Source organism: Pyrus communis, chromosome 8, assembly GCF_963583255.1.
Source record: "Pyrus communis chromosome 8, drPyrComm1.1, whole genome shotgun sequence".
Taxonomy (NCBI): domain Eukaryota; kingdom Viridiplantae; phylum Streptophyta; class Magnoliopsida; order Rosales; family Rosaceae; genus Pyrus; species Pyrus communis.
In genome coordinates this window covers 5357236-5381336 of record NC_084810.1, presented here as the reverse complement: position 1 = coordinate 5381336, position 24101 = coordinate 5357236, and the positions used below count along the sequence as shown (strand labels likewise).

The 24101-nt window shown below is 36.6% G+C and overlaps 4 protein-coding genes across 5 annotated transcripts; 2 read left to right on the top strand and 2 right to left on the bottom strand.

Annotated features, from left to right (window-relative positions):
- The first annotated feature begins 2182 nt into the window (after positions 1-2182).
- Positions 2183-4057, top strand: LOC137741586 (expansin-A12). Its single transcript, XM_068481282.1, has 3 exons — positions 2183-2321; positions 2934-3243; positions 3742-4057. Exons 1-3 carry the CDS (start codon positions 2183-2185, stop codon positions 4055-4057), a joined length of 765 nt encoding a protein of 254 aa, XP_068337383.1.
- A 4770-nt stretch (positions 4058-8827) lies between these two features.
- Positions 8828-12167, bottom strand: LOC137743626 (pentatricopeptide repeat-containing protein At4g21705, mitochondrial-like). The gene is made up of 2 exons (XM_068483551.1): positions 11812-12167; positions 8828-11395 (listed from the first exon to the last, which is right to left on the bottom strand). Exons 1-2 carry the CDS (start codon positions 12073-12075, stop codon positions 10166-10168), a joined length of 1494 nt encoding a protein of 497 aa, XP_068339652.1. The 5' UTR covers positions 12076-12167; the 3' UTR covers positions 8828-10165.
- A 609-nt stretch (positions 12168-12776) lies between these two features.
- On the top strand, positions 12777-16479 carry LOC137742682 (DEAD-box ATP-dependent RNA helicase 42-like). Of its 2 annotated transcripts, XM_068482610.1 has the most exons (9): positions 12777-13401; positions 13522-13567; positions 13764-13813; positions 13961-14002; positions 14702-14815; positions 15146-15224; positions 15337-15408; positions 15496-15548; positions 16362-16479. In XM_068482610.1, the coding sequence occupies exons 1-8, from the start codon at positions 12845-12847 to the stop codon at positions 15541-15543; spliced, it is 1008 nt and encodes a 335-aa protein (XP_068338711.1). In that variant the 5' UTR covers positions 12777-12844; the 3' UTR covers positions 15544-15548; positions 16362-16479. The 2 variants fall into 2 exon arrangements, with proteins under 2 accessions (XP_068338711.1, XP_068338710.1); XM_068482609.1 differs by lacking the exon at positions 16362-16479 and having other exon boundaries at positions 12779-13401; positions 15496-16324.
- Positions 16480-20305: 3826 nt separating this feature from the next.
- Positions 20306-23431, bottom strand: LOC137743593 (linamarin synthase 2-like). The gene is made up of 2 exons (XM_068483516.1): positions 22861-23431; positions 20306-22138 (listed from the first exon to the last, which is right to left on the bottom strand). Exons 1-2 carry the CDS (start codon positions 23414-23416, stop codon positions 21225-21227), a joined length of 1470 nt encoding a protein of 489 aa, XP_068339617.1. The 5' UTR covers positions 23417-23431; the 3' UTR covers positions 20306-21224.
- Between the last annotated feature and the right edge of the window lie 670 nt (positions 23432-24101).

Sequence of the window (24101 nt, the reverse complement as noted above, 5' to 3'; positions counted from 1 at the left end):
TCCCAAGGAGTGCACTATTCCCTCTTAAAAAAAAAGTGAGGTTTGAAGGCTAGCCCGAGGGCGATAAAGGCCGTTGAGCAAACGATGCATAGTGGCAATCCCCTGACCAGTCTCGCAGGAAGAATGAGTTCGAGCAACTTTGGGTGCCATTAGATGATTTTAGGAAAGATAGAGGAAATTCGAAGGTAGAAAACAAAAAAGAGCAGAGAATAAGAGAGTACTGAGAAGGTTGGAAAATCTAGGAATTTCTGGAAATTCGAAGGTTTGAGATTGCTATGGTACTTGGCTAAAGGGTTTAAGTGAGGATTATATAGTAGATGGTTATTTAATGTTTAAAATCGTGGGTTAGTGCAAAGGTTTAGTTAACAAACGGCTGTTTTAAAATAGTGCAAGTCCCGAGTAAAAGCATGTGACAACTGTTTAATCATCATTAACACCTCGATTTGCAGACTTAACAATGATTAAAGGGGGCACTGTTTGGGTTAATATTTGAATATTGGGCTTGAAAGAAGTAAAGCCCAAAGATGCCAATTAAAAGAGACTTGCCCAAAGCCCAGCATCAAGCCTAGAGATAAATTGAAGCCTTCTCAGTTAAGATACAAGTCGACAAGTGATGGAGACTAACCTACCATCAGCCAAAGAACACTTTCCAGTGGCATTGCTCATAAAAAGTTGATGACTCACTCTCCAAAGGCTTTCGAGTAAGAGCAAAAGCTATAGTTGTCGGGCTATATTGTTTATAAAAGGGAAGACAGGCCCCAAAAACAAAAACACTCAACCAATCAAACAAACAAACATACAAACTCTGCTCTCAAGCCAAATATGCATCCTAAAGCTGAAATCAACCCAGATTCAGTCATTTTAGCGATAGTTCTTTAGAAAAGCTATCTCTTGTCTAGTTTAAAAGCTCTGCTATCTCCCTCAGTGGTGTAGTATCGATTCCCTCATGTAAACTTGTTTACCATCCATCATTTTTTAGCATATAAACCCCTGTAAATTCAAAGAGAACTAATTGCAAGAGGTTCAACCTTGCCAAACAAGGTGAAATCTTGCCCGAGTCTCTTTGTTTGTTATCTAAATTAGTAGATTTACTGCTTAATGTACTTTTCAACGTATATTCAAGTCATTTCCACCTGTTTTGCTATTTTGATAGCCCTATTTACATTTGGATCTGGTTAGCTTAACGAATGTGTCTTCATGAAGAGTGATTTGGGACCAAACAAAAGACTTAAGGGGCTCTGGACTCCCTCCATTCGAACATACAAGATCATGAACTAAAAGTCCTTGTTTACAAGGCAAGAAAAAGAACTTAATAGAGACTTAACTCATTTGTGACAATCATTTGATAACAAGAAGTTTGAGTAACTTGGGGCGCAAGTAATCAACTTAAAACACACTTGTTCTACATCTGCTATACTGAGATAGCAGTGGCACGCCTAGCACTTAGTTAGTTTTGATTGCGAGCTTCAATGCCTATACCTAAGGTCCCACAAAGGCACATTTTAGAACTAACTTTGTTCTCTTCTTGTAGCATCTCAACAAGTAAGAGCCCGACTACACATCCAAAGTGCCAATCCCTTGAGAAGCTGTGCTGAGGTCCAATGAGCCTTCTCTAGAGAAATCTTTACCCGAACACACATATTAATTAACCCAACTCATTTGAAGTCGCCACCACCAAAACATATTCATATTGTTCGGTTTAGTAGTAGATCGCTCGTGCCCATATTCGAGTTTGTATTAATTAATAATGGTAAACTCATATTTGCTAGCTTCATGCATGTTTCGTATCATTGAATTTGATCACCGACAAAATCACCGACATGTTACTCTGAAAAAATAGAAGATCGCACAACTAGTTGTGATCACATGTATTTGCTCTATCATGTCTCAAAAAACGTCATTCCCTTACCGTACACTGTCTTTCCGTACTTCATAGGACGTGGGAAAACGCGTTTTGCAAATACTAATTTTGTAAAGTAAATACACATATATACGATACCATGCATGCATTAATGCTAATTTTCATTTTATTTTAATTTAGTCACCGACGATCCTGTTTTGATCAGTCTATAAAATACTAAATGGAAGCCTGCTTCTTCAAGAAAGTGAAAGAACTTGAGAGTTTGTCTGGTAACAAGTACAGAAAAATCGATCCGGGGGTTTAATTTACATTGAAATTATAATGGTGCCTCTTTTCTGGCATATTTTCTTGTTCGTTTGTATAGTTTTGGAGGGCATTATCCTCACCAATGTTGAAGCCGATGGATGGCTTAGTGGTCATGCAACTTTCTACGGGACCAACCAAGACCCAGCCACCCTTGGTAACTCACTTTTATTTTGATGAGAAAATAATGTTCCTTAACTTGTGTAACTTTACTACTTATTTCTTTATTATTTTTCCAAAGTTGTTTGTTGACGCTTTAAAAAAAATGATCATGCACTCCTCCATGAATGTTCTCTTTCATGCTTTCACAAATGAGGAGTGCAATATAACTTTTCAAGTGTGCCAATAATATGTTTTCTTATTAATTTCTAATTATGTATTCTAAAAATGTCATTCTACCTCACATCTTTTCTTTTATATCCGTTTATATACCTAATATGTTATAGGGCTGTCAATAACAAAGGCACAAATTTTAGCGCACGTTATAATTTTTTTTTATTAACTTTTGTGTACTTGACATATGCTCGAATTGGTTGTTATGGGCGCCACCATTTTTCTTTTGTTTGTGCAATATGCGGTGACCATCACTTAAAATTTTCAATTAAAATTGAACATTAATAACATTGTCAATGATTGCTGGTCTAGTGACATGCAATCTTCCTTCACTTCGTTGTAAGAGATTTTGATTCAAATCTCATATATTATAGTTCTAAGTTTTAAAGAAATGATCTTAAGAACAATATTGTTGATTTACATTATGTGTACGTAGGTGGTGCTTGTGGTTACGATAATACCATCCATTCGGGGTTTGGAGTGAACACAGCTGCCGTGAGTAGCACACTTTTCAGAGGAGGTGAGGCGTGTGGGGCTTGTTTCCAAGTAATGTGCAACTACAACACAGATCCAAAGTGGTGCCTTCGAGGTCGATCTATGACGGTTTCCGCCACCAATTTCTGCCCCCCAAACAACAACGGAGGGTGGTGCAATTTTCCCCACCAACACTTTGACATGTCCATGCCTGCTTTTCTTCGCATTGCCCGACAAGGCAATGAAGGCATAGTTCCTGTCATTTACAGAAGGTAGCAACAATATTATATGGCTAAAATACATTATTACACAACATAACAATTCACGAGTTTATAGTCAGTGCCCATTCAGAAGTCCTAATATAGTAAATCCCAACATGCATGCACTATCTTTCCGGCCCGAACATATACTTAAGGTCTAATAAAGAAAATTTTATATATATGAAAAAGGAGACTCGAACTTGTGCAGTCTTAATTGTTGAATTATAATCTAATTCAATTTACATTATTGATCGATGTGTTGAATTGATATATTATGAAATCTGCTATTGGTAGTCCAAAAATGTTATTATACCATACTTCTCTTTTATCAAAGCATAAGAGAGAAAATATACATGAATTAATGCATGATGACATTTTTAGACTATTAATAATTGCTCCCTATGTTATACATAATGTAACTTTCAAGTAATTTTTGGTGTGACGGTAGTCTGAAACATTATAACAAACCTTGATCATCCTCTTTGCAATTAATGTGTGTATGGACTAAAGAGTGTCCTGCAAAAGAAGAGGCGGAGTCCGATTCACCTTGAAGGGACAGTCGAGCTTCAACATGGTGATGATCTCCAACGTCGGCGGAAGCGGGGACGTGAAGGCTGCATGGATTAGGGGGTCGAGGATGAGAAGAGGAACGTGGCTGGCCATGCACAGGAATTGGGGTGCAAATTGGCAAAGCAGCGTTGACCTTCGAAACCAGAGACTCTCTTTTAAGCTCACACTGGTTGATGGAAGAGCACTTGTATTTTCTAATGTGGTTCCTTCCACTTGGGGATTTGGGCAAACATTTTCATCCCGCAACCAGTTCTGAACTTACGTACGACTAACTAATTCATCAAAACAAGTTGGGAAACATTATTGTATTTGTATGTTTATTCAACCATATTAATAAATATATTATTACAATTACATTTCTTCTTTTGAATTTTTATGTACAAAGTTGCAACATCAATGTTCAAATGGTTGTGGTTAACTATTTTGCCATGCAAATGTCATAAAATCGTATCCTATAAATTGAATTTATATATGGAAAACAATAAACAATAGATATTTAGAGTATCACATTCCATTTTAGCCTAAATACGGTAATTATTACGACAATCATGACTTATCTGTTATGCATGAATCTGAACCATATCGCTTCGTCGAATGTCTTTGAAATATGAATACAGTGTATGGATCCTACTTAAAACTGGCCAACCTCTTAATTTTCAAAAAGACAACATTCTATAAGGGGCATTGCCAAAAATAAAAATTCTAAAAATTGTTGTATTGTTGTTACTTCGATCCATTAGGCTTACTACATAAGAATTGGCTCCACTTTTCATACCTTGCCCACAATTATTTGATCCCCTACAAAGTAAGTGCTAAAAATTTTCATGGTTGTTTGTTCAATGCTAGAACAAATTAGTGGAGGGACTTACGAAAAAATGAAACATTGTTTTTAACAAGAAAATTTTTAAATTATATACAACAAAACTTGGGCTCTATTCAGTTTGGAATCTGCCGTATGACTTTGTTGCGAAATATACATATTCCACTTTTAAAAGAGAAAGTCTTAAGTACAGCGGCAAACGCAAAAAATTATCTACCTCTCAATTAGTTTGTATTTGTAAATTCATTTTCAAGTTTTGTGGATGCAGATATGCGCTAAACAACATACTAAGTCTAAGATTTGGGAATAAGGATTGGATGTGATTAAGTTTGTTTGATAATAGTTGCATCTAGTTATGTTGGTGGTAAGTCTTTTGAGTTTAGCGACACCTATTGTTTTTTATTCATAATTTGCTTGTGTTTTTGTGACAAGGTACAAACTTTAAAGAAATCTTTAAACCAAAAATTAAGACTCAATAGAAAAAATCAAGGCCAACTTCACTAATCTAATAGCTATTATATTGACAGATTTGTATGTGTGACAAGTAGGAGAAGAAACAAAAGAACCCAACCATATAATTCCAAAGTCAAAAGAACTTCAATTATGACAACTAGAAATTGAATTGGTTCATAACTCGATACATGGGGATAACGCACAAAACTGCAACATAACTAATTAAGGAACACTCTTTGAATACAAATGATGACCATCGAGTATTATATGAGATGGATCTAATTAAGTTGGTGGTAATTGCTGAAAATTTATTGACACTTAATGTAAAAATTAAATATTTATTTAAATTGGTACGGAAAAATCAACACTAAAGTATAATATGACCTTCATTAGTGAATAGAAACTTAGGTAAGTTTAGGAGAGAGAAGACTAGAAGAAAAGATCAATTTTTGGATGAAAAATTCTATTTTTATCATCTATTTGTACCATTATTTACACTATTTTTCTAAAAGTAGAACAATTTTTTTTTTTTTCTAATTGATACAAGTGATATTAATGAGGATCCTCTCCGGATCCTCCTTGTGAGGATCTTGGGGATCCTCAAATCATATCCGTTCATGCGGTTATAAATTATTTTAAATATTTTTTTATTTAAAATTAAACATGAACAACGAAAACTGACTACATGATGTACGATGAATGGATACGATTTGAGGATCTTCAGGATCCTCACAAAGAGGATTCGGAGAGGATCCTCATTCCAAGTGATATTAGAGAACAAGAAAATAAAACGCAAACGTTGACTCTTCATTGGGAACTTCTTTCACATAAAATTTATACGCCTTAGTTGGATGAGCACCATGTTGAACTGATCCACTCGAAGCACTTGTGCTCCCAGTGGGGAATCGAATGGGGTAGGGCTTGGACAACTAGCACTCACAGGGATTGTTCTGTCCAAGAAGATGAGTTGCTCTCAAACGTAACACTATTTAACCAAGTCAAGACCTGTAAAGGCTTGAATCTTTTCTCAAAACTTGTTGCTTCTTCCACTTTCCTTTTTCTTGTATTGGACCTCATATGCCCCGCATGGCACTCCAGATTGCAAGCGTTTTGCCACACTCTGAAGCACTTACGCTCGCTCTCGAGTTGGGCCGGTGGTGATACAATTTTTATTGTTGTTGCTGTCTTCTTGTTATTGTTGTTGTCTTCTGCTGTTGTTGCTGTCTTTTGTTATTATTGTTGTTGTTGTCGTCGTCGTTGTAGTGTTGCTCTCCTTAGCAGCAGGACGAGGTTGAGGCTGATGATGATCTTCAGCTTGGTTGGTAGCAGTTGTTGGCCTTCTTCCAAAATTTATATTGGATGAGATCAGTGATGGAAGTCTAAATCCAGTACTAGTCCTAGGCACGACATAATGGGCGGGTTGATGGTACTTGAATTGGATTCGATGGATTTTGAGTTCCCCCTCCCAAGTGTTGAGACAGCCCACGACCATCGAATATTCCAAAACCTGGAAAATGAGATGTGGTTGAAATATCATCGTGGGGAGCACTGGTCTATATGGATAGACCAGTACACCCCGACGTACATTTTTATTGATCGAAGGTATCTCCGAAAGACACATTTTTGCTGGCATGATCTCACTGCAAGTCGATTGACGAGGTTAGCAGCTGGTTGTTGGCATTGAGTCCGTCGAGCATAGATGAGAGGGTTGTCATGGTACTAGTACTGAATGGGGAATGGCTGAGTGGAGATTGGTAAGGAGTTGGGTGAAAGAGACTTGAAAGAATGCGACTATGAAAGCATTAGCTACTAGCCATATGTGAGTATGACAGTATTGTGTGGCTAATGGTTTGTGCTATGAAGGTTTATATAGACTTGTGACGGGCCCGTATAGTTTTTTTCACGGGCCACGTGAACATAAAATAACGCTCAAATGCATGAAGGAAAATCTGGTTATATTTTATAACTTAAGGTAATTTTTACCCTAGAGGAAATAGCTTTTGGCACAGCTCAAATGCATGTATGCGAATTTCATTTTCTTTGTGATGTTACCATCTATGCCCATATTTTTCACCGTAATTGGCAGATAAATATCCAAATAATAGATATTTCAACATTGAGCTTGTTTTGGCAAAAGCAGTTTGCATTCTGGGTAATGTTACCATCTATGCACAAATTTTATTGTCTTTTTCGTGATTATTAAAGTATACGTAAAGTACTGATCAATTAATAAGTTATATATAACGGTACTAACTACTTGTTGGAACTCATTTTACAAAGTTGTCTTATGATCCGAAGCATTTGTTTTAGAACATCATTCAAAGATAATCTTTGAAAAAAAAATTAGTCACACCACAAACCGTATGACCATTCAGTTGTTCTTTTGAAATTTTTTACCTATACAAGATATTTGTATTCATAATTTGATTATCGTTGCATGACTAAATGTGTAGCTTGATATAGAATATGGATATATACGATGCGATTTTAGTTACTTCAAAAAAAAAAAAATTTACTATCATAGAGAGAGGGAGAAAATTTGAAACTATTACAATAATTTAGGAAGAAGAGAGTTTGAACTCGTGATGCATGAATAAAAATCCAATACTTTATCTACTAAGATATTAGACCACGCCATTTTTAGTTACATTCCATTTGAGGCTAGATACAATAACTATTATGACAATCATATGTACCTAGACACTATTTCAATTAATAAAAAAAACCATTTCGATTAATTTAGAAACCATTTCAATTACATTCCATTCGAGACTAGATACGATAATTATTACGGCTACCATGAAATTGTCCATTTTTCTAAGAGTGCTACTAGACCCACTACAGTGTTTTATTTCCCCACCCACATTATAATCCCACCCACCATAAAAAGTTAAAAACTTAAAATGTTATCTTCCCACTAACTATTATTCCTAAAATAACCTTTATATTGAAATTCTTTTTATTTTTAGTTTTATTGAGTAAAACAAAATCTACAAAGACACAGTTCAATTGATCAAGATGCAGGAGGATCACATCTATACAATACATTTTACACAATTCCAGTCGTCTTCTCCATCGTCCAGCACACCACCCATCCCGAGAACACCGTGTTCCACTTCATCTGCGCCTACCACAACAATCGGTATGTGGATTGTGGACAGACAAGCCCTTATCTTAGTTTTCAAGGCTATTTGCCGATACTGACAACAAAAACAAACAGATCAAACTAAAATAGGCAAAGGTACTGGGGCCTTTATTTTTTGAAGATTTAGAGAGGTGGGTTGTTCTAGAAGATGGGGAAGAACGAATCTGTCAACCTAGACAGCAGGGATTTTTCTGTTCTTTGGTCTTAGATGTCATTTTACAGGAGAGTAAATTTGGTATTATTTTTTTTTTTAATTAAAAGGTGGGTAGGGAAATAAGACAATGGAGTGGGTTTATCACCACTATTTTCGAAACAATAAAAATGAGAATTGCTATTAACACTTCAAAAATCTCATTTTGCACTCCAAACTTTCCATAATTAGAAAGAAAAATACGAGTGTAGAATGAGATTTTTAAATTGCTAATAGTAATTCCCATAAAAATACAACGTACCTATGCACTTCAATTACATTCCAAATACATTGTTTCAATTTGACAGCCTAATCTTGCTCGTCAAAATGAACCAAGAACATGATATATCTAGACATCAAAACCCTGACATATTCTTCGACATGAGTTGAAACTCTCAATAAAAAGAGACACCAACCCGACATTGGCGGAGGAAAAGAACTAGCACTCACACGTTTTGACTCAAATTGCACGTTTACGTGGGCGTATAACTCCTTCAGTCAATGTTTCTTACAGAATTACATGAACACATTGTTCTTAATGTCGAAACATTCCCAATGGAACACTGAACTGAACCAAAGAACATATGGACTATTAAGTTAGACAATTCAATAAAAGTTTCATCATGAATTTGATTCTAATTCTCCAACAATTGACACCTAACCAAATACTCAGTATTTAAGATCACTTACCCTTTCGGATGAATGTCGGTTGCAGCTGGGAGCACCTCCAGTACCATGTTTAGCTCTTTGTTGTGACCGAATGTGTCAACGATGAAGGCTGAGGTTATTTGTTGTGCATGAAAACCCCTTCCAAATTCACTTGAGAAAAGTATTAACTACACAAGATGTTTACATTATACAAGCAGCGTAAAACTAGGGAGAAAACTTCTATTTTCTCCAATACTCTACCTAGCTATGCATGCTGTTCAGTTCCATACTCTCAGTCCGCCACCTTTTCCCTCTGTTTTTTGGGGAAATGAAGGACGTTGGAAACTTGATCTACAATCATTTAGCAATGAAATGTTTGTTTTTTACACGAGCAGTGCAGTTACTGCAATTGTTTTACAGTATTTACTTATGCGGCATTGTTATTAAGAACAATTGAATTAAATCTTTGGGGAAGAAGAACTATTACTTAAAACCAATTACTACCAAGATACTAAGTCTTGGCTCTTCTTTTCTATAATTCCCTGTAACGGGAGATTTTCCAAGCACCAGACCAGGTATACAAGCGATACTCCACATGTCATAATACAAGTGGAGGAAATGATCCATGTTTCCGTGTCCCTCAACTTATTTTATGACACGTGGAGTACCCACTTGAATACCGGGTACTTCGAATACTTTCTCTCCCATTACCATCAAATCAATAGCATTGCTTAAACAATTACTATGCTGTCGACTAGCCTTGGTATCTCTTTACCTATGAATTAAGAGGTAACCGGACAGTTATTTATGATCACCTTGTGTGCAATATACATACTGATGATATTGTGTTCAAAGGTGAAGGAATAAGTTATTTTCCAATGCATTTACTTTGTTCGTAAGCCTATATTACGCATTTTGATACTGTTATGTATCACTAGTATTTCCAGAGACTAACTGAGATTATCTATTAGTCTTTATCAATTTTACTCAGATATCTGCTCAACAACATGCTAAATGTAAGAGTTGCATTAAAATTCAAGTTCTACTTTTACAAAATAGTATAGATGAGGGAAACTGAAAAGTACCCATAAAAAGCCCTCATGTCGTTTCAGCATTGCGTCTGTCTTAACCTATCAATTTCCTCATCGGCCTCTACTTGATCTTCTTTCATGCTCTGTAATAGCCCTTCTACTTCTTTCCCGCTTCTGATGTATGCCTTCATTAAGGCATGGTACATTTCACTCTTTACTGGAATCACAGTCTTCATTAAGGTCACAAAAGCTCCTACTTGTTCAATGTCTCCGTTATCTCCAATCCAATTCAATACATTCGAAACCAAACCAGATTTTGGATTCCATCCTGTGTTATTTGCCCGTACATGCAGAGCTTCCATCATGCACTCAAAAGCCTTCTGCATCTTCTGCTTGTCCACATACCCTGCAGCAAGAATAGACCAGCTATTTGGGATTGGAGTCTTGCCTCTTTTGACAATGTCTCGAAGAGTTTCTTCCGCTTGTTCAACCAATCCCTTTTGACAATATCCGATCAGGAGGACATTTGGCACTCGAAAATCATAACAGTGACAAGATGTTTCCCACTCCTCTAGCAATTTTTTAGTTTCTTCAAGCTCACCAAGCTTCACAAGAGAACCAAGCATGGTTATATAGTCCCGGTTGATTTGCTTTTTGCACTTGGCTTTTTCGAGGTTCCACAACCTCATCATATGATCTTTATATCCAAGGCTTGCATAAAGAGTAATCAGATGGTTGTATCCAAGTGCATCCTTATTCACCTTCTCTTCACTCTTTCCCAGGTAGACCAACGCTTTGTCGGGCAGACCTGCTTTTATGTATAAATTGGCTACCATAGCATAAGTAATCCAATCCATGGAGATGTGCGGTTGGCTCTCCATTTCTTCCAAAACTTTCTCCATGCCGCTTAGATCAGACCTCGCCCCATAGGAGCTCATGCAAATCCTGTAGCTAAAACTGTCAGGAGAAACACCCTTCTCCTTCATCTCAAACATCACATCAGGGATTTTCTCGGGCTGGCCTGTACGCGTATATAGACACATAATGTCATTGTAGGTGAGAGTGGAAACATAGCCCAACTCTCCCATCTTCTGCATATGAGAAATAGACTTATCGACCAGGCCTTCTCTGACAAAACAATTTAGAAGTGCACCATAAACTTTGTCACTTTTTTCCTCATCGCTCAAGCTATTAAAGCGGCTCTCTGCAGCATCCAGACCGTGAACGTGACCAATGAGTTCAAGCTGCACTGCGCAATCACCGGGTAAAAATTGGCACGAATCTTTATTACTCATCCATTCAGAAACCTGCACAACAACAAATGCAAGGCAGAAGTTGGAGTTACATACCACCTGAAAACTGTGGACAATATTAAATCTGCTTTATTGATCCTAAATTTCAAGGGAAAAAGAATACATATTTCGAATATCGAAACCTGAGCAATGAATTCTGTCAATTAGTCTCAACAAATACGAAAAAACAAAAGTAATACTCGTTTTGTGTCTGTAGTATTCAAAATTTCTTTCACATCTCTCTTTCTCAGAAACCAAACAGGGCATTGCAGGTAAAACAATCATGCAATTGAAATTAATAAGCTCTTTCAGGTAAATTATAGGAAACCCAACAAAAAACACAAGGAAAACAACCCCAAAACAGTTTCCTTTCATGCATTTTCTGAGCAACCAAAAGGGGAGCAGGGACCTTGCTCCTGGAATCGACTCACATCAAGGGCGTGCCGGAACCGCTTTCGGGCTCGGAGGTCTCGGACGATGCGGTGGAGCTCAAAGTAATTGACTTTCCGGCCCTGTTGAACCCACTCGTCGAGGACTGGGGCTACGCTGAGAGAAGGGTCACCCAGAGGACTGATTCTGGAGTAGAGGTTTCTTGTACTGGCAGTGTGCCTTAATCTGGAGAAATATTTTGTTGGGGTTGAATTTGCAGAGAGGCTTTGGTGCCTTTTCAGGAGTCTGAAGACTGCAGAAGCCATGGGAGGAACAAGTGGAGTGATGGAAAGGAATTTGGCGGGTTTAAGCGGGGGTTGGAGATGGCAGTGAAGTGCCGAGTTGTCAGTGCGGCACACCCATCCTATCTCTCAACGCACCCAATTCTCAAAATTTCCAAGTGCAAATATATTGAGTTTTTATCTCAAATGGTCAATTATTTTAATTCTTCACTTTCAAAACCACTTAATGTCGTTTTTGGCATCCATTAGCCCACATCAATTTGATCATTTTATTTAGATTTCGTCAATTATTATGTTTGTTTGTATGAGAGACACACAAAATAAGAGTTTTTATTGCAAATGATTTCTGATATTAATCCAACTTCTTATTTTAGTCATTGATTTTCAAAAATCGATAAATTTGATCCCTTATTTTTCTATTGCACATTAATTTAATTATTCTGTTAAAATCGTCAGTATTTTTTATTAGTGTGCTGATGTGATCCCACTAATCCAATCTTCAATTTTTTTTTTTTTTTATCAAATGATAAATTTGTTAGATTAAAAAGCTGATAGATTCGTTCTTCAAATTCTATTTGTTTACGATAATTTGAAGAGTAAAATTTATTAATCAAAGCTTGTCCACTGGATTTTAACTTAGAGTGGGCTGCAGATCTGTGATATTGGGCCTGTAAGCCCATATAAATCTCATCACTCATCAGAAGAAAACACAGAAACGTAACCACTGTATTAGCTCTCCACCTCCATCATCGTCTAAATTCGCTTCTTTCCCTCTCTCTCCCTGAACAGCAAAATGGGTAAAGATCGAAACGGCAGCGTTTCAGAGAGACGAAGCAGGAGCTCCGAGAAAGAGGAAGAAACCGAAAGAAAATCCGAGAAAGCGCGACAAATTTCGGATTCCGAGGCCGACGAAGACGGGAAGCGCAGTAAATCCAGGAGAAAAGCGCGGGAAAGCTCGCAGTCCGGCGATGAAAAGCACGTGAAAAGAAGGAGGAGGAGGTCGCGGAGGCGGTACAGTAGCGAGGAGTATACGGATTCGGAGTCCGAGTCGGAATCGGAGGAGAGCGGCTCGGATTCGGAGTCGGAGAGTGATAGTGGTAGCGAGAGCGACGGCGACAAGAGACGGAAGAGGAGGAAAAGGAGAGAGAAAGATGATGATAGAGAAAGGAAGAGGAGGAAGAAAGAGAAGGAGAAGGAGAGGAAGAGGAGGAGGAGAGAGAAAGAGGAAGAGATGAAGAAGAAGAAGGAGAAGAGGAAGAAGAAGAGGAAGGAGAAGAAGGAGAAAGGAAAGGTAGGAGCGGTGACGAATTCGTGGGGAAAGTATGGGATCATCAGAGAAACTGACATGTGGTATGTTTGCTGAATTTTATACTGTTTTAGGGTTTTAAGTTTCTGTTTGGCTGCTGAGAAAATGTAGGAAAAAGAAGTTTACTTCTCCCACTTGAATTTGATGATTACTGTTGTGTATAGGAACAAACGACCAGAGTTCACAGCTTGGTTACAGGAAGTAAAACAGGTAATTCCTTTTCAAACTATTTTACCATCCCATGAAACCATTAATTTGCAGAGTGGTTTATTTCAGTCATAAAGTTTCTAAGATTGTAGAGTTTACCTTTTGATTTGTATGTGTTTCGAAGCCGTGTGTTGATCCGTTTCCAAATTGCAGTCGTCGATATGATAGTTCTAATGGTAATTGTGTTATCTTTCATTAGGTGAACCTGGAACATCTGGCAAATTGGGAAGAGAAGCAAATGTTCAAACAGTAAGTGGGTGTGTGGATGTGCGGATGCATTTAGTTTATTTTCTCTGAAAGCATCTATATAATGACGATAACAGGAATTTGCTAGGTATTTTCCTTCTAACTTTTGTATCTTACAATCTGAGTAGAAATTTGTTTCCATTTTAATAGGTTCATGGAAGATCACAATACAGCTACCTTCCCTTCGAAAAAGTAAGCTTCTATTCTATTGGCTTGGGTCATTTCAATTTATTTGTCCGAAAAGAAAAAGTTACAAAGGTTTGTTCCTGCTGTTGTGGTGAGGTTGTGGTGCACACCTTTTAGGTAGAAATTTTATCTTAATGTGCTTAAGCACCTGAATTACGCTAGGCCTAATGAAATGATATGCTATTTTATATAGATCAGTCTCGATATTTTTGAACCTGCAGTTGTGGTATAGACACCTCTCTCTTAGGATTTAGAGGAGAATGCAATGTGTGTTTGATTTAATTTTAGTTAAATATCCTTCTTGATTTGCCTGATTCTTTCAAGTGTTGTCATAAATGTGTGATTGATCATAGTGTATAACCAATATACTAGACAGCCATTGTGTTGCCAGATTTTGAATCAATATGCGTGATTAGGTTTACTTGTATCTGAATGTGCGATTTTGGCTCACAATTTGGCAGCAGAACATGCCAAATTTGTGTTAATTAGAGATGGAAACAATGGGGAGATATTATCTGAAATTAAAAAGAATTGTGTGCTTTTAATTTTACATGCGTAACCTTTTCTCTGTTGGTTGTAAGGGTTCGTAAGGGTGAGAATGATTGTATGTTCTCACTTTTTTCTGGTTTTTTTTTTACTCGTTAGATTCATCTTCAAGTAATATCACAGAATGACAAGTAATTACTTTAACCTTTGTGGTTGCAGGTACTACAGCCTTGATAATTATTACAGGAATAAGATGGAAAAGGAAATTAAAAGAGGTTTTAAGAAGGTTGCGCCAACGGAACGTATTGTATTCAATGATGAGGAACAGAAAAGGTACTGTTTTTATTGCTATCTGATTTCATTTTATGGACTAGTTTTGGCAACATGCAGTTTTAGTACATTCATATGATTTCCATTGATAGCTAACGTGTCAACCACTCACTCCACATTTTGTCTAATAACTATACTATGTACAATGAGAAAAAATTATATTTCACCTGGCTGTACTTATTTAATAGTATTTTGGAGACAAAAGGAAATAATGTTCGGGCAACTTTTTATATAGAGGATGGGAGAAACATAATACCATTTTGGATCTGTTAAACCATTTACATTCTTGGGTTTGGCTAATAATATTATAATTTATTATATATTGCTATTCAGACAAGAAATGATGCAAGTGCGCGAAAAGCAAAAGGAAGAAGAAGTAGAGGCTCTGAAGCGCTCTATGCAGAGTGGACTGGTACATTTCTGTTTCATTACTCATGAAAACGTTCAATTTGTTTATTGTACATAAACTCCGTCTGAAGTCAAAGTTGCACTTTGTCATCCTTTGATTCCATTAAAATTTCCAGGCACAAGCAATGAAAGAACAAGCTCAACTCCGAGAAGAGATGGCTTACCAGTACAAGATTGGAAACATGGAGGTGAGGATAAGTAACTGAGCTGTCTTGGTGTAATTCTTAAAGTCATTTCTGGATTTTTGTTTACAGTATTACCCCTCTTATTTTCAGGCTGCTGCTGCTATTCAGAGAAGGTTGGACCCTGATGCTCCTGTGTGAAAAAGGTTCAGTGTAATTCTAGCATTTAATTCCGTTGGTCCCCTAGTTTAAGAATCTTAAGTGCATATGCATACAGATTCATAGTCAGACTGAACAACTAAGGGTAGCCTTCTGTATCTGTTGTCCCCTTTAGCCTCATTGTCATACATTCTAGGCTGTAATATTTCTTGTCGTTCGTTCTCCTCAGCGGTTTAGCCATTTTTGCAGATGCATAGAAAAGGCTGTATTTTGTTGACTGATTTCGTAGCAAATTGATTGATCATGAATCTAGAACACTACTGTGCTTGGTTTTGCACTAAGTCTTCCCCGTTAGCTCCAAGTACTTCATATCTAGTCTCTTTCAAAGTCTTCCTAGGTGTTCCTCTGCCCTTTTTATCTTGAGCCTTTGTCTCATAGTCGCATATTCTAACCGAACATTTGTAGGTCTTCGGTTCATGTGTCCAAACAATCTTAGCCGATCTCTCATCTTATCTTCAATTGCCACTCATAACCTCGTTCTTAATCCTATCATTTCTCATGTGCCCACACATCTAACGAACATTCTTATCTCCGTTACCTTCATTTTTTGCATGTGCTGTAATGACCGCCCAACATTCCGTGCTATAAAACATTATTGACTATTACCGTCCTATAGAACTTTCCCTTGAGTTTTAGTGAAATGCAATGAACCATCCTATAGAACTTTCCCTTGAGTTTTAGGGGAATGCAACAAATGCAGAACACATAACATGCTTGATGCACTCTTTCACTTCATTCATCCAGCTTGTATTTTGCGGCTGAGATAATAAAATTACAATTTTGATCTCCTATATGGCTAGGGCTGTAAAAGACTCGGATCCAAACTTGGTGCAAGCTCGAGCTGTTTCAAGCCGATTTACAGCCTTATATGTAACAGACTCGGAATTTGAGGAGTCGACAGATGAGCATGAATTTGAAAGATAATTTTTCAAATTTTCTTTTTATTTTTTGAAGTTTAAATTATCTCCGCTAAACATGCTTCTGAAGCTCTTGGATATTCCAACGCTTCTCTGAGCCTCATCTCTGGTGTTGCTTTTTCTTGGACATGGATTGTAATTTTATGCGTGCAGAAAAATGAGCTCCAAACGCGTAAGGAAGGGAAACTTCAACCCGAAATTTCTCGACCGGAGCTGCGTGTGCAATTTCTTCTACGTTGTCCAGTCTCGTGGAAATAGCTGACAGCCTTGACAAAGAAAACATTCAAGAGTAACGAACATCGTTAGTTACTAAATACTACATAAAAGGGGCTCACGTTTTGTGAGGGCGAGCTTTGGCGTAACGGAAATGTTGTTCTTTTATAATCGAAAGGTCAAGGGTTTGAGGTTTAGGCACTTAAATTAAATCAAATAGGTTTAGGCTCTTACACGCTGTTTAGTAAGAGTGCGAGCCTTGACGGGAAGGTTGCACATTAGTAGCGGAAAGGTCATGGATTTGAGGTTAACTCTCTTACATTAAATCAAATGGTAAATAGAACGTAATTATGACTAAATTACGTTTTATATGTTTCGATTAACTCATACGAATATGAATAATATTCGTAATTCAATTAACTCATACGAATATGAATAATATAACGAAACAAAGCTCATACGAATACGAATATGAATAATATACCGTGAACAAAAACTCGAAAGCACGACTTGGGCGGTTTACCTCGAAACAAAGCTCTAAGTTCACCATAATCTGCTGAAGGTTTTCCGATACAAATCTTCACATAATCAAGAACTTCAAATTTGCAGCGATTTTATACTTGGCCAAGAAACCATCGCAGAGCTCGAGGTTTTTATGGTTCGGGGAAAATCAACCACAAAGCTATAACTCGATATCGCCATTAAAATTATGCACCAGACATTCAATCTTTAACTCTTGAGTGTATTAGATTTCACCCTTAAACAACTTCCCTTTTCTGTTCAATATGTCGCCCTCTATGAACAAATCTTCAAGCACACGGCAGAAGTGGAAAAAGCTTCTCCTTAAAACTAATACCATCTTCTCTACAAAACTTTATCCAGAGAACCTTGAGGCTCGGAAATCACATTTTATCCGGAGGAAAATCCAGCCGTAAGTTCCCATTTAGGTTTAATACGAGAAACGAAGTGCTGACATACAAAATTTGAGCAAATTCAATCGGGTTTTGTGTGTAAAAAATACCGATCTCTACCGCAACTGTATAGGATGTGCATGCGCTAAGCAGCCAAGAATTTATGCAATTCAGATTGTTAGGGTCGGGGACTTGGAGCAACAGAATGCGAGTTTTCGTATGCATGGAAAGTTGATGAGGCGGAGCACGTTGATAACGAAGGTGGCAAATAGGGAAGCGTAGTTGTAAATGGTTTTGGAGCTTTTGTGGCGAAGCAGCAACCGGTCATCAAGCTTTAGTTTTGTGAAGGAAGCAAAAGGTGCTATCTTTCAAATACTCTATCACCTCGGGATGTGTAATTGGCAAGAATGTGAGAATATGGCAGCAAATATCTTCCGGTAATCTCTGGTGATCAAGTCTTCTTCTTCTAACTGGATGAGAAATTTGAGTTCTTACCCAATAGGAATCATGGAAAGTACTTTAGGGTTCCTTCCTCAATAGGAACTGCGGCTTTAAAACTTGGTTAGCAAGTAATTACCTTTTAAGGGACTTTTAGTTTAATTCGTTTGTTGCCTGATGACGCTAGAATTTGCTTTGCTTACATGTTCCCTATATTCGTAATCCTCTATGTGTGATTGTTTGTTAGATTACTCCTAATTAATTTGTAATCCTCTATGTGATTGTAGCCTGTATTATGGGAATATAATTACCGATTGTAATTAGTGTAGGATTCCTACCTAAATAGGAGTTAATGTAAGTATTGCAATATTTTCCACACGGTAGGAGTCATAATTCTGTCATAGTTAATCTAGAATCCTCTCCGTGATTGTAGGCGTATTATATAGGAATTTAATTTCCAGTTGTAATTAATGTAGCATTCCAATCTAAATAGGGATTAATATAGCCCTATATATATTGTAATACATTAACCCAAGAAGCCATAATTCTACAGTTTCTAGCTCAACCGTTGCAAAACTCATATAAATTGAGTCCTGTGCCAATAGTGAACACAAATACAAGCTATTAGTCATACATTAAGAACAATGCTCATGGGCCATTTTAAACATGAAGTTATTCATCCTCTGTTAGCTCCTCGTTAACATGGTAGAGCTAAACTCCAAAGCCAACGCTGAAAGGAACCGCATTCACCCCGGAGTCCTCGACCCATGCAAAAGACCAGGAGGGCCACATCCTGGTTGTAACGGTGACGTCAAAAGTCCACCCCAACCCGGGAACCCCTATAACCACGGTTGCTCAAAGATTTATCGGTGTCGCGGTGGTTATGATAAGGTTCATACTCACAAGGGTTAATGACGATAAAGAAGCTGAGTTACGTGGATGAAGATTGAGGGAAAACTTTTGAGGTATTCATCAATTTCCTCCCTGAATTTGTGATCATTGGTCAATTTCCCCCCTGAACTTTAATTTTGGCCAATTTCCCCCCTCAACTCTCATAATTAGTCAATTCCTTCCCTGAACTTTAATTTGGCCAATTTCCCCCTCAACTCTCAAAATTAGTCAATTTGCACCCTACTGTTAATTTTTTTTTTTTTTTTAATTTTCCATCTATTCTTTTCTTAATTTTCAATCTTTCTAATAGCTTCCAACAAAGTACTAAAATTAAAATAAACTCACCTGCATAAATATAGGGTAAAATGTACAAAAATATAATACAGTTAGTATGTGACATGGGTTGATTATAAGAAAAAGTTATGAATCGGGTTTAAAGCATGTAGAAGAAGAAATAATAACAAAAAGAAATAATAATCCTAAACTCATGGATCAAACCTATTTCAATAAAATGGGTTATTCTTAATAAGGAGTCGAAAATTATGAATAGACTAGCCATTTTTTCACTAAAGCTCGATTCTCCGCAATTTACTTGAACTTAGCTTTCACTTTTATAAAGAAAATTGTATTCACATACAAAAATTTACACATCAATCCTTTTTGTTATCAATTTTGTATAGTCAAAAATCAAATAAAATTACTCCATACTGATTTATTATGACTAATAATACTATCTATGATAAATTGTAAAATTCTAAATTTTAATCTATTTGTAATAGGATAAAGATATAGGAACATGATTAACATACATCTTATTTAGTTTCTTACACACACTTGTTTAATTATGATCAAATTAAAAAATTAACAGTAGGGTGTAAATTGACTAATTATAAGAGTTGAGGGGGGAAATTGGCTAAATTAAAGTTGAGGGGGGAAATTGACTAATCATGAGAGTTCAGGGGGGAAATTGGCCAAAATTAAAGTTGAGGGGGGAAATTGGCTAATGGTCACAAGTTCAGGGGGGAAATTGATGAATACCTCAAAACATTTATATATTTATGTTGCAACTATTACCTACTTTGTTTCTATTCTATAGTGAGAATAAGGGTGATAAATCTTTTAGGGTATATTACTATTATGTGTATCGTATAACAAAATATTGATCAAAGTATTTTAATTTTTTACATTGCTAGTAATATTTTTACTTATAAATTATTTATTAGGCTAATATCTAATTACTTAGTCCAATTGTGCATTATCTTTTTAGGAAAACTTACACTGAGTATACTTTTAATACTTAATTATATATTGAGACAACACTTTTTAAACATTTTAAGAAAGGACATTTTTTAAACCAGCGTAAGATGATGTCATGTCCGGTTTTTCCGTTAGAAACGGAGTTACGTATTTTATTAAATAGCAATCCGCAGTGATTCGAATCATTCAAATTATATTTTTGTTTCTCTGCTGTTTTTCTTTCTCTCTGAAGTTTATCTGTTCCGATTTATATTTCGTCATCTCCCTCAATTATCTCTCGCCATAATTTGTATTGGAATCATTCAAGTTTTCTTCGAAGGTAAGTGTTTCTCTCAAGTTTATCTCTCTGAATTTATATGTTCCGATTTAGATTTTCAAAGTGTTGTGTGTTTTTGAATTTATTTCTGTTTAGATTTTGAAAGAGTGTCTGATTTTTCAGTTTTTTATTGGTCGCATTGAGTTTTTTTGGATTGTTCTTGTTTTTTGCAGTCACGATTTTTTAGTTTTAAAGATTTTCATTCGGTTTGACCTTATTTGATCAAGTGTTTGGCAAAGGTGATTTTAGTTGTGATGCTTTTGTTTTTCATTAAAGTTCCTTTTGGTTTTTGCAGTATAGTTATCATATATATTTATTAGAATTAGAATGTATTATGAGTTAGTTTAGCATTTGGCGAAAGTTATTAATATTTATGCAGATCAGTTCATAGAATCGTGCAAAATCAGTTGACATACGTTTTTGAAATGGGTCGGGGAGGTTGGGGGGGACCCCCCACATAAACATTTAATAATTTTCAGCGAAATACTTGTGCATCATCAGTGTGCAACATCAATTTTATATAAACAATAATGTTCAACGTAATACTTGTGCAATATCAGCTCATAGAATGTCATTTTGTGGTCAATAAGCAAACATAAGCAATAAAAGGCAACACTAAATATGAAAATAAGATAAATCCCTGGTCAATAAAAGCATATTTGATAGTTCATGAAAAGGGACCAAACATATTCCTTATTCTGTAGCAATTCATTCACCAAGTTAGAGTACCTCCTTAAACAATCTCTCAAAATTATTGTACGATGATCCTCCAACATCAGTAGCTTCAATAGCTTTCTTTTTCCATTCCTTTGCCTTTTCCCTCTTCTTTATCCCTCCTTCTCCTTCCATCATTTCCTTAACAAGTGCTTCTATTTCGTCGCGCTTCACATCGGGGCTCACCTCCATTCCAATCTCCCACGTTGTGCATGAGTACCGACAATTCGTTTGTTGCTCCGCAAAGAAAGGCCAACAAATTACAGGCACACCGTGAGATATACTTTCAATGGTAGAATTCCAACCACTATGTGTTAGGAAAACCCCAACAGATGGATGAGCTAACACTTGGTCTTGTGCACACCAACCTGCAATATAACCCCTATCCTTAATCTCCTCAAAAAATTCATTAGGTAAAATTGGTGAGTCACCCTTTACCACATCAGCCCTAACTATCCATAAAAATGGTTGCTTACTATTTGCCAGCCCCCATGCAAACTCGATTAAATGTTGGTCTGTCATCATCGTTATGCTGCCATAATTTACATACACAACTGAATTGGGTTTCTTTTTATCAAGCCATTCCGAACATTTTGCATCTTCTTTCCATAAGCTTGAGTTAAGTGACTTGCTTTCGGGGAAATGCCTGCCCAGCAAATTAAGGGGGCCAATGGTGTAAATTTTGGGAAACATTATCGATATTACCTCTAACACTTCGTGTTCAAATTCATCAAATGTGTTGAAGAGGATTGCAGAAGAGTTCAAACAGCTTCGTGCCTCGGATCCCAAGTAATTAAACAATATGTCGCTGAGATCAGTAACTCTAATGAAACTCGGGATGTCCTTGAGTCGAACATTTTTCATGCCTGGGATCCAATCAATTGGTGTATCGAGTGTGCCATCATGCATGAAATTCTCATCTGAAATCCATGGAAGGTGAGCACGTGTGATGATATTTAATTATGCTCATGGTTATAAGAGTAAATTTCAAGATCTCAAATATCTACTTTATTTTGCAGTTGATAAAAAAAAAAATGAGATATCATATTTGTACCGGTGCATGGTGCAAAATCCCTTGATAATTTATTCAACATTTATTCCAACTCGGTCAAGACTAACTCTTACAAAATGGAGACTGATTTTATTAAAACCAAGTGATCACTACAAATAGATTAATCTTCCCCAATAACATAGAAGAAATTTTTTCTAAATAAAAAAATTAATAAAAAAGTCTAATTCCATTTAACACATCCAAAAGATCAAAATGCAAATTTCTCGCTCTTTCACATCTTTAATTACAAACGCTAGTAGTGGAACAAAATATACTTCGATGTGATGTTGGACTAGATCCAATGACACTGGAAAGACTAAAGAGTCCAAACTGAGTTATCTTATCATTTGGACATGCTGGAGTGCTGAGAGGGTAAGAGGGGAACAATGGAAAGACTAGAGGGTCAAATATGTCATGATAATTTATGTAAACAAAGGACCATATACTTGGAAGGGATGTGCATGATTTAATTCAAGTGTGTCATGATAATTTATGCATACAAAAATGTTCATATACATAATAAAGAAACTGATTAATTATATATGCGACCAAAGCGTAAAAAACAAAATCATCCAGAAATTAAAGAAGTACCTTTGAACGGAATCATGCCTCGTTTGATGAGTTCGTTGTATTGCAAGTACCCCATGAAGCCACAAGCAGAGGCAGTCCATAACACAACCTCCGGAATGCCTAATTCTCTAGCAACTTTGCACCCAAAGGTCATGACACCATCTGCAACTATGCAAGTAACTTGTGGCACTTGAGATGAGGAATTGATCTTAGTCACTAGCTCTTTAAATGGACCAAAACAAGTTTTCTTAATGGAGTCACATAAAGCTGGAATATCTTGGGTCCCATCCTTATCCGAAGGAGGCAACCCATCCGGTATGGTCTCGAACACAAAGTCTGGTATACCCTTAACGGAGTCGGGACCGTTTGACCGGATTAAACGGTTGTGGTTGAACTCTGTGTTGACAAAGGTTATGTGGAAGCCCCTTGAATGAAGAAGCTTGGCTAACTGCATCATGGGGTTAACATGGCCTTGTGCTGGGTATGGGACAAAAACTGCATGCCCTTTTTTGGTTGCTTGTTCTACTGAACTCATCATCTCTCTTTCGTATTTGCCAGAAACTTGGAAAGAGCTCATCAGTTTTGAAGTCTTTAGTCTTTGTGTAGTGAAAGCTAACTTGACCTTGTGCTATTTATAGAAAATGCGAGGCAACCTTCTTTGAAAGAACTCAATTCAGTGTTTTTTTTTCTTTCTTTTTTTTCATTTTATAGTATTCAAATTAAAAAAAATGATAAATACATGCATTTTTTTTTTCCATCTTACACATCCTTTAATTTGATAGTTATAAATAAAGAAAAGCACGTAAAAAGAATGATGATAAACCCACTTTACTGTTTTATTAATTCACCGTATTTTTTAATAAAAAATTTAGAGATGTTGGGTTCAGATTATCTCTTCATCATCCCTTCAGTTGAATTGAGAGATGTCGGATCAGATTATCTTGAAAAATGCACCCACAATTGTGGAGAAAGTGAATTTGATAATTGAACAAACTTTGATTGGAAAGGACCCAACATGGCATATTCTCAACTTGGAAAAAAAAATGAAACCAAAATGATGAGGAGTAAGAGAATCCGCTTTGGCTCTTCTCTAATCACACTAGTGGTCCCTTTCTTCCCTACCCTTTATTCTCTCCCTGGACTTTTCTCTACCTCTCTGTCACTTCTTTCTTCCTCCATCTACAACACCACCATTTCATTTATGTTCATGTCCTCTCTCTCTCTCTCTCTCTCTCTCTCTCTCCCTCTCAAATTTCACACTC